Genomic DNA, 10,819 nt, shown 5'->3' with positions numbered 1-10,819 from the left:
CAATGTCTCTCTTGGCCAGTTCTGGCTCCTTCCTATAGACAGTCCACTCTACCGTAGCTGCTCCTGTAGTGAGGTGACTAGATTGGAGTTTCTGGCGGCAGCTCCTATTAGCAACTCCATTCTAGTCACTTCAGTACTGAACAGTCTACATTGGAGTTGATTCTAGTAGTCCCTGCCTCCAGCAACTCCAATCTAGTCACCTCACTAGTGAATTGTCTACATTGGAGTTGCTCCTGGTAGGTCCTCCCTACAGTAACTCCATTCTAGCCCGGTCACTAATGAGGTGACTAGATTGGAGTTGCTGGAGGGAGGACCTACCAGGAGCAACTCCATTCTAGGCGCAACCGTAGTTTCAGCCTAGCGCTTCCCGGCGAACATCCCCCTTAGAGTCACGTGACTAACACCGCGCACGCCCACAGATCACATGACTTTGACGTCATCCCAGGTCCTCTAGCATGTATGGTTGTGCAGGTGTGATAGGTAAGTTAGCGGTCGGGAATGTTTGCCTTGTCCGCAGCGCTGTGTTCCCCATCACTGGCTTTATTCTCTGTACCTGTGCGGACTTCTTGCTTCCTTAGTTATCTGATATTTTTTGCATGTGTGATGCTGAGCATTAAAGGGGCAGCTTTTTAGCCATCAGATGACCATCCTTAAAGGGCAGCTCCACTTGTTCTCCTAGTTAGCTCTCACCATCTGATGTGGTACAAAGATCTTGTAAGCTGAGTTACTATGACAACCATACCACTCTTGAGCCTCCTTCTTGGGTACAGTTCTAATGAATTGGACCAATGCTCTGTATTCTGCTGTGGTAGAGTCATCATATTGTATAGTGAGCAGCTGTCCCGCCACATTGTCATATCACACCGGACAACTACATAGTAGGAATGCTTTAGGTGTATGTTCACACAGGACTTATACGCTACAGATTTTCATTGTTTTCATAGTTCTTTAGGTTTCACCTGATGCGTCGCAGCACAAGCCTGTAAGTTAGATTGACTCGCTGCGAGCCTAATATCCGCACCACACTTGGTGGATTTTTTCGGCAGGACGTGGAGGACATTTTCTAAGCTCTCATCCACTTTGCCGGTACTGTAGATACATTTCTGCAGTTTATCCACTAAGTGTGAACATGTCCTAGTTATATTCAGTTCTTATGTGGTCACCACAATCATTTCTTCTGACCCCCTCCCTATACACCTGCATGCTCAGTTCAGGCAAGGAGGTATCACCTTTGAATGTGATGAAGGGTGTCAGCTGAGGACCGCTCATGTCCCAGAAGAATAAAGAATACAACAGCCCACTCCTTATGTCCCTCAAGATCTGCTGTCGAGGGAAAGTCCAAGACTCCTCCGCACAGGTTATATGTTCAGCCGGTCCTGCCAAGTTATGGGGTTCAGCCAGTTCCCATAAAAACAATTTATTCCTTATCCATGGTACAGGGGATTACTTTAAAACTCCTTTAATCTTATATATGGACAGCTTAAAGGGACGCTTCACACAAAAAAAGCAAAGAGGCAGTAAGAAGTAATACAGCATACCCAGTCAGGATAAGGCTGTAGACGTAGAATGCTCGGTTTCCACTGGACGTCTTCTTTAAGGAAGTAGCATCTTCAGCTATTCCTCAGGTTACAGGAGCGGTGACAAGTTCTCCCACACGTGTCACATCTCTATTGTGTGAGATGTCCTCAGTGACGTCCTCACTATGTGGATCAGGGGTCAGAGGACCCCTCGGTGATAGGTGCAGGTCCATTTCAATCATCTCATAAAGTGAAATAAGTATCATATAAATGTGTTCTCCTTTATTGTCCAGGTGGATCATGCCTGCGTGCTTTGTCCACGGATGTTGGTATCACTGGAAGAAAGACGATGATGTTATTCTTCATTCTTTTCCTCATGAATTTGATCTTATTAAGAATTGGCTTCTCCATTTGGATCAGGAACTTGGAGACGTAGATCAACTGGCTGAGAAAATCTCTAATTCCAAGAAAGGAGCTTACAGAATTTGCTCAAAACACTTCAGGCCAGAAGACTATGAAGTAAGAGGAAGTTCCAGACTCCTTAAAAAAACATCCTTCCCCTCTATTTTTCCAAAGGTATCACCATCTTCATGTATTCGCAGAAGAAAAAATAAGAAAAGCCCTTTTGCTCACCTGAGTGGCGATGTCTTTAATGAGGAGGACTTGACGTTTGCCCAGAGGTTGATGTTGATGCCTGAAAGCCCGTTTTTCTCCACAGGTGTGAGCAACTTTTTATCTGAACATTCATACTCCTCTGTTGCCCGAGATGGAGCGTCGCAGCCTATGCAGACTGTTGGAACGAACACTGAATATTTCCCAAGTCAAAGACATAAAAATATCCAAACTTATCATCTCATCCGCAGAAGCAGCAAAAGGATTCAAGTGAGCAGACACTCCTCACAGCGCAGCTTTGGGATCCAGTGTAGTTTGGTGCCACTGCCCCCTTTACAGTGTTTTACAGCTTCTGGAAATGACGCCAAAAAATGGCCAAGTCCACCTGCTGACCCTGTCTATTTACCAGTGGAGGATGAGGAGGATGATGATGTGGAGGAGGACGATGTGGAAGAATATGGCGATGATGTGCAGGAGGATGACGTGGAAGATGATAGTGAAATGATGTTAAATTTAGACATTAGTTTTGACTCAACAGATTTGGACAAATCTTATCTCTATGGGAAGGATCTGCAATCAGACTCCAGAGGGTATCATAGGGGGTCTATACTGCCATTTAATGTATTAGACAGAAATCGCCACTCCTCTCATCTGTGGGCCACAGATACAAACATGGCAGCCGAGAACCACCGGCAGGTCCTAACTCCGCAGGAGAGAGGAGGGAGGCGGCGGTCACTACCAAATGCTGGACACAGGGTTCCTAGGTACGTCATTTGTTAAGCTAAATTTTGGATATGCAGCATATTTGCCCACAGAAAATATTCAGCATATCAGGGGGTGAAATTTTAGCAAATCTCATTTACACACCGTGAGAGAGTGAAGGGTGTGGTCTGGGAAGACAGGTACATTCCAGCCAGGCACCTAAAGGGTGTATGGTAAAGGTTCACACCAGGGAGGTCCGCTGACTAATCAGGCCCTAATAACAGTCTGAGTGTGAAGACTAGCAGGGTGGCACCACACTGACAGAGCTGATCTCTCCATACCAAACTTACAGAGCAGGTACTGTGCTGCCCGTTGTTGTTGCCATGGTGGGAGATTGGTAGCCAGTCACCTGTATAGTCAGGGAAAAGTTTTTGGCGCATTAGTTCACCTGCTTCTAGTTTTGGTGCATTAGTTCACCTGCTTCTAGTTTTGGTGCATTAGTTCAGCAGCTTCTAGTTTTGGTGCATTAGTTCACCTGCTTCTAGTTTTGGTGCATTAGTTCACCTGCTTCTAGTTTTGGTGCATTAGTTCACCTGCTTCTAGTTTTGGTGCATTAGTTCAGCAGCTTCTAGTTTTGGTGCATTAGTTCAGCAGCTTCTAGTTTTGGTGCATTAGTTCACCTGCTTCTAGTTTTGATGCATTAGTTCAGCAGCTTCTAAGGACTCCCTTTTCCTTCTGTTTCTTCAGTACAGAGTCTTCGCAGATGAAGCCTCAGCAGAGAGAACTTGACACTACAACATTCCTTTCCATGAATGATTCACGGACGATGAAAATAAGGAACTGGATTACAAAGAAGATCTTCACCCTCATCCTGGAGGTCATCTTTCTGTTGAGTGGGCAGGTGAGGCATTTAGGGAACTATGCCACATGTGTTCACGTATTTCAAAAAAGTGATCAAACAATAGACATTCCACCTAATTGTCATAACTAAAAAGTACATCTGGCCCCGCAAAAAAAAAAAAAAAAAGCCTTATGTACACAGAAATATAAAAAAGATATTTATTTTTTTTTTGCAAAGGTTTGGATTTTTTTTAAGGGTTAAAACGTAAAAAAACAACAACTCTTATATAAATTTGGTATTGCCATAACTGCACTGACCCATAGCATACAAGTCACATATAGAATACAGGAGACATAGAATACAGGTGATGTCATTTTGGCTGCACAGTGAGCGCCGTAAAAATAAAGCCCTTAAGATATGCTGGTTTTCTTCAGTTTAATACCCATAACTTTTTAAAAAAATTTATGTACATATGATGTCTTTCTTTGTGGAGTCAGATGTACTTTTTATTTATACCAATTTGGGCAGTGTCTATTGTATTGATCGATTTGTATCTAATTTTTTATAGGAGGCAAGACAAAATTTAGGCTCTTTTGATGTTTCTACCTGATTTGGCGTTTACCATATTCTGAATTTCTCCCAACTTTTAGTACTTTGTACCGAATATTAAATGGTTGCATTACCAAATAAAATTTGTCCCCATGAATTAAGATCCCATACGGGTCTAAGATCAGTATAACACAGTTATGGATTTTGGAAGGTGGGGAGTCTAAAATGAAAATAGAAAAATGGAGTGTCACCAGAACCAGCATATCAATCCAGACTCAGATAGTTAGGGTCACCCAAATTAAATGTAGTTTCCCCCCTATGAATTACTGCCTCTATTGCTGGGACATTTCGGTTTTTGTCAGTATGGAAATAAGCTCATCAATTAAAGCATTGTCCGTGACAGAGGTAGCAGCAACACCCTCATTGCTCCAAAGAGGCAGTGATTCACAAGGGGACACCATGGTTGGATTCAGGTGACCCTAACCTATCTATCTGCATGGCTGGGATCTGGTGACGGACTCCCTATTATAAGACAGACCATGACAAGAGGTGAGGGACTCTACAACTGCATATAGTAATATCTAACATTGTCTGTCTCCATATAGGATTATACAATTGTGAATAAGTCATCTGGTGAGCATTTGACATCCAAAAATCATCTTCTTCGGTCAGGGGGATATAGCAGTGCTGGAAGCACCATCTTTAAACCTTCACCTCACACACCAAACAACATACAGAAGATCCTGGACCTCACCAAGAATATCATTGAGCTGCTGACCGGAGAGGTGAGCGCTGCTGGGAAGGCCAGGACATCAGACAGTAACATAAGGGATGATGCGTCTGGTGATGACTGTATCATTGTGTTGTCAGGTTCCTATAAGGTGTCAGGATGTCACTGTCTATTTCTCTAAGGAGGAGTGGGAATATTTAGAAGGACACAAGGATCTGTATAAGGACGTCCTGATGGAGGATCAGCAGCCTCTTCCATTAGTGGGTGAGACTTTCTTTGAAAATAAGAGAACAGTTTTGATACGTCCAATATCTGATCATAAGACACAATGAATTCAGTCACTTTGTGTTTCCTACAGATGCAACAAGTAAGAATTCTCCACCAGAAATATCTCCCAGACCTCAGAATCATTCATATGAAAACCAGAATATCACAAAGAATCAGGTAGTTGGAGCACTCGCCGACTATAAGTTATTTAGTATCATCTGTAGAGGACTTGTTCTTCATTTGTTGTAAATGTGTATCAGGGTGAAGACTTCATTGTTGTTAAAGTTGAAAACATGGAGGATGAAGAGCCTAGGTATATGTTGGGGGACCAACCATGGAAGGATGAGGATATTCCTGTACCTATCTATTTAGGTGAGTATTAACCATATACAAAAAAAATCCCATACTGCCCTTGGTTAGTCACCAAATAGTCTTATATGTCACATGCTAGTGGGGGTAAAGTGTCTGCTGAGAAGGAGATTTTCAGTTGGTCGTACATGTGAGATTAATATTGACCAGACCCATTGGTTCCAATGCCAACCATTCAGTGTGTATGTGTGAGCCGACATCAGGGAAGGCGCTGTACGATTTCAGTGTATCCTTCTGTTTTCTTAGAGAGAAGCTGTTTCTAGAAGTGTCTGTCAGCAGTTTTCTCACCTCCTTCCATGCAGAATATAGGCAGGTTCAGCAGAGCGTACATGTGTATGGAATGAGAGATATTGTGCATTGACTCATATATTCAGAGTCTTAAATGGCTCGATGTGATTTTCTACACCTAATAGCCCTAACCATTTAAAAAAAAAAAATAATTTTGTATTGTTTGGGCCAAAAAAAAAGATTTTGTGCTGTTTTATTCCTGACGCATGTTGCTCTATAATGGTGAAAGCATTTGGCGTTTTTGAGGCGGATTCAGTGTCAAAATCCGCTGCCAAAAAAACTCTATGTGAACTAGCCCGTAGAGAAAGGCTTTGCTACCACAATCATATATTGGTGTATGCAATAGCGATTAGGACATTATCAGTTAGTCAGAGGCTTTCATGTGATGTCCCATACAGTATTTAGTATCTATATATTTTTTAACAATACAGGTTCCAGTTCATCTCACTTGAACTCTCTTCATAAACTAATCCAAAAGTCTGACCCTTCAATGAAGGGCAGAGATGAGATGACCAAGAGGATACTGAATCTCACCTTGAAGATTATCTACATGCTGACCGGGGAGGTGAGACATTATTGCGGTAATGTCAGGATATCACATGGCTAGGTCCGAATAGGTTGGGATTCTTCAGAATGTATATGGGGATATCAGATCAGAGTCTCTGTATACACAGGAGTACACAGTAGAGAAGAAGACATCTGTTGAGTACCAGACCACCACCAGCCATTCCAGTATGTCTGGACGGTGGCGCAGAAGCCAGAGCCCTATAACGTTGTCTCCCCCTCACTTACTGGTACATGAGAGAGACAACAAGCAGAAGATCCTCAAACTCACCCACAAGATTATACATCTCCTGACTGAAGAGGTGAGTAATGCTATAAAGGTATACTATAACAATAAGGAATGTGTCTGGATGATGACTGTATATCATTGTATTGTCAGGTTCCTATAAGGTGTCAGGATGTCACTGTCTATTTCTCCATGGAGGAGTGGGAGTATTTAGAAGGACACAAGGATCTGTACAAGGACGTCATGATGGAGGATCATCAGCACTCTTTAAGAGGTAAGAAAAAACCTAGAACACTGATCACATGATTGTCACAAATATACAAAGTATTCAGTCACCCTGTGTGCCCCCTACAGATGGCGCTAGTGAGAGAAATACACCAGAGAATTGTCCTAGTCCTGTATATTCCCAGCATTGTCAAGCAGAAGATCAAAGTGTCCCACTGGACCAGCAGGTAGAGAAGCCCAAATACTGGCCTGGATCTTCTGCATGTGTCCATAAATTCTAAAGCGTCTGTGTAGATCGCATAAACTGAGATGTCCAGCTTGCATTACGGAAATATTAAATGGTATAGTTTTAGCAATTACTTATGTTTTCAGTGTAAATAGACTTTTTATTTTTTTATTTTTTTGTCAGGAACATGAGTTTTTTGTTGTTAAAGTTGAAGATGTGGAGGAAGAAGGAATGTACGATATGGGGACTCACCAAGATAGCGACATTTCTACATATAATGGCACAGGTAAGAAAGGTTTCCAGTTATTGGTCATTATTAGAGATGAGCGAGTAGTATTAATAGTAATAGTAGTAATACGTCGCTCCCATAGGAATGCGTGTAAGCGGCCGAACACCAAGGGGTTAAGCGCAGTGAATATTTGATACGCTTAATCCCTTGGTGTTCGGTTGCTTACATGCATACCTATGGGAGTGAAGTATTCGATCGAATACTACTAGCTCATCTCTAGTCATTATTAGGTGTCAACTATTCCACAGAAGTCATGGCCATTGAAAAACGGGACCACAGTTGGTTTTTTTTCAACTGTAATTTTTATAAAATTTTTCAATATAGAGAACATGAAAATGGTTCAAGGTATCACATAATAAACACAATAACGGTATGTTCACATGGAGTTTTTTGGCAGAGGATTTTGATGTGGAATCCGCCTCAAAACCCTCTACCAAAAATGTCTCCCATATACTTCAATGGGAGCCGCTCACTTCTTTTGTCTGCTAGCTAGCGAAAAAAAGAAGCGACCTGCCCTATCTTGCAGCGGATTGCAGCAAAAATGTGCAACAAAAATGCTGCATTTCTGCAACATGGGGATTGCAGAAACGCAGGTTTTTTTGTTGCAGACTTTGGCACGTTTTTTTGAGCCAAAGCCAAGAATGGCTACAAAAGGAATAGGAACTTGTAGAAGAAAAAAGCGGGGGGCACTCACCCAGTTGAACTTTTTCTTAAAACTCTTTACCTTTTATTGAAACATTATGTGTAAAACAAAACCAGGAGGGAGAAGCGACATACAGTGGCGTTGGCAACAACCGTTTCGCACCAACACCTAGGCTTGAGAAAGCACCTGTGTTGGTCATGGCTTCCCCTTCCGGAGTCGACTCAAATGCATGGGCCGAGCCCGGAGGTTGCTGCTGCCAGGCGGATGCTGCGGCTCAAGGAGCCGCGGAATCCGCCTGAAGAAAGGTCCTCGCTTCTTTTTTCCGCAAGCGGCATGTAAAAAAGAAGCCTGGCGGTCTCCATAGACCACCATTGTGAGGGGGCGGATTATGAAGTGGATTACGCACCATAATCCGCCCCCTCTGTGTCCATGTGAACGGGCCCTTATACTTCTCCCTTCTGCTAAATCCACTCCTGTGTTTGGCTCAAACAAAACGCAGCAAAATCTGCAACAAAAAAGCTGCATTTCCGCAATGTGGGGCCTCATCCTTAAGGCAGTTCCTCCCATACTTACACAATTTTTTTTCCTTCCTAGAAATGATATATCCATGTACAGACTGTGGCAAGTTGTTTACTGAGGAATTAAGCCTGGTTGAACATCAGAAATGCCACTTGGAGGAGAAGCCGTATATATGTTGTGAGTGTGGACAGTGTTTTATACATAGACATGAATATGAGACACATCAGAGCTCTCACCGAGACGAGAAGTCGCTTCTATGTCCGCAGTGCGGGAAATGTTTTTTTCAGCCTTCTGATCTTATGGAGCATCAAAGAAGTCACACGGTGGAGAGGCCGTATTCATGTTCAGTGTGTGGAATATCCTTTACTCAGGAGTCATATCTTGTAAAACATCAGAAGGCTCACACAGAGGAGAAACCATTTTCATGTCCGGATTGTGGGAAATCTTTTACACTTCAAGTTTACCTTGAGAGTCATCAGAAGATTCACAAGGCAAAGAAGTCATATTCATGTACAGAATGTGGAAAATCCTTTAGTAAGAAATGCGATCTTGATGTACATCAGAGATTTCACACAGGGGAGAAGCCATTTTCATGTCCTGAATGTGGAAAATGCTTTTCGCAGAAATCTGACCTGGCTAAACATCAGAGATTTCACTCAGGCGAGAAGCCATATTTATGCCTAGATTGTAGGAAACGCTTTTCCCAGAAATCGGACCTCGTTAAACATCAGAGAACTCACACGGGGGAGAGACCTTTCTCATGTTCAGAATGTGGGAAATGCTTTACACAGAAATCTGTTCTTGTTCAGCATCAGAGAATTCACACAGGGGAGAAGCCATTTTTATGTACAAAATGTGGGAAATGTTTTACACACAGGTCAAATTTCATGAAACATCAGGCTCTTCACACACGATAACCAGTCAGTGACATCATCAGTGATGCGGCTTTCATCATGGTGGATGATATATTGAATGAAGAAAATGGTTTTCTAATGATTAGATCTGAGGGTTCGCCTGTAAGGATTAATCCACAAGTGGCAGATTTTGTTGCACAAATTTTTGTGCCTCTCCCAATTGTTTCATTGGGGCAGAAATTCATGTGATTGCGGCCGTACAACCCTATTCAGATGAACGGAGCTGATATTCAGTTGCATCAAAACTGCTGCATGAGACTAACCCTAAAGATCGGAGCAGTATTCTTTAGCAAGGTTTCGAGGGAGTTCTCCTGGCCTGGTAAGTCTCCTAGTTTCTTCAGGACTGGTTGTTGACTTGCCTATTCTTTGCCTTGTCATCACTGAACTACAAATTAAAAGGGAAGATGTTACTGTTGTGTTTTAGTTTTCTAATTTTTCTTGTCACTTTTTTTTTTTTTTAAAGTCCTGAAAGTATGCAATTTTCTCTGCAGCCACTAAGCCTAAAACCGGCTGTATTGACAGTTGATGACAGAGGAAAAAAAGAGAAGAAAAACAGGTTCAGGTTAAGGCTCCACATTGTGGTAAAGAAGCTTTTTTTTTGGTTGCAGATTTTGCTGTGTTTTTTGAGCCAACGCCAGGAGTGGATTGAGCTGAAGGGAGAAGTAGAAGCTTCCTTTATATGTCTTATTTATTTTGTACTCACTTTTGGCTTACGCTAGAAAAAAAAAAAAAAAAAGCTGCATTTCAGCAATATGGTGCCTCAGCCTTAGTCTTATGCTACAGTTTTCTATTGCATCCAAAGTGTTATATTGACTTCAGTTCACATCTTTACTTCTCTATATGTCCCGCATGGTCCTGGAGCTGTTATACAGTTATAGTGTAGATTTGGCTCTACTCTACTATATGGCAGCTCAATGAGGAATACAAGCTAGAGACGCAGCATGCAGAGGGGAAAACTGCTAAGGGCAAAGGCCCCACGTTGTGGAAAAACAGTATTTTTTGTTGCAGATTTTGCTGCGGTTTTTAACCCCTTATGGACACCGCTCAAAAGTGGGTTAAGGACAGGGCCTCGTTTTTCAAAACTGACGTGTCACTTTATTTTAATGGATTCTTCCATTAAAATCACATTTTTGTAGATCACACGTCGGAATAGCCTCAAGAAAGGCTATTCTTCTCCTACCATTAAATGTCTTCTGCGCCGCTATTCGGTAGAAATCCCAGTTTTTATCTGTATGCAAATGAGTTCTCTTGCAGCACTGGGGGCGGTCCCAGCGCTCAAACAGAATTAGGGGCGTCCCCAGTGCTGCAAGAGAAATCTCCAGCGCCGCTTCCATCTTC

General features: G+C 42.4%; 1 protein-coding gene across 2 annotated transcripts; it reads left to right on the top strand.

Annotated features, from left to right (window-relative positions):
* Positions 1–440: 440 nt before the first annotated feature.
* On the top strand, positions 441–9,846 carry LOC142183035 (uncharacterized). Of its 2 annotated transcripts, none has more exons than XM_075257927.1 (13): positions 441–480; positions 1,811–2,893; positions 3,579–3,732; positions 4,827–5,006; positions 5,092–5,215; positions 5,310–5,395; positions 5,479–5,590; positions 6,307–6,440; positions 6,550–6,741; positions 6,819–6,939; positions 7,020–7,117; positions 7,300–7,402; positions 8,643–9,846. In XM_075257927.1, exons 2-13 carry the CDS (start codon positions 1,818–1,820, stop codon positions 9,482–9,484), a joined length of 3,222 nt encoding a protein of 1,073 aa, XP_075114028.1. In that variant the 5' UTR covers positions 441–480; positions 1,811–1,817; the 3' UTR covers positions 9,485–9,846. The 2 variants fall into 2 exon arrangements, with proteins under 2 accessions (XP_075114028.1, XP_075114027.1); XM_075257926.1 differs by lacking the exon at positions 441–480 and adding an exon at positions 705–764.
* Positions 9,847–10,819: the final 973 nt, after the last annotated feature.

The sequence above is a fragment of the Leptodactylus fuscus genome, chromosome 10 (genome assembly GCF_031893055.1).
Source record: "Leptodactylus fuscus isolate aLepFus1 chromosome 10, aLepFus1.hap2, whole genome shotgun sequence".
In the NCBI taxonomy this organism is placed as follows: Eukaryota; Metazoa; Chordata; class Amphibia; order Anura; family Leptodactylidae; genus Leptodactylus; species Leptodactylus fuscus.
The sequence above is the reverse complement of the archived record's forward strand: the minus strand, read 5'-3'. Positions and strand labels throughout refer to the sequence as shown.

Excerpts from the sequence above, each read along its gene's own strand:
- LOC142183035 (XM_075257926.1), top strand. The coding sequence starts at position 730 with ATGACAACCATACCACTCTTGAGCCTCCTTCTTGG. Across the intron at positions 5,216-5,309 it reads GCAGCCTCTTCCATTAGTGG|ATGCAACAAGTAAGAATTCT; the intron begins GTGAGACTTTCT and ends TGTTTCCTACAG. Across the intron at positions 6,940-7,019 it reads TCATCAGCACTCTTTAAGAG|ATGGCGCTAGTGAGAGAAAT; the intron begins GTAAGAAAAAAC and ends TGCCCCCTACAG.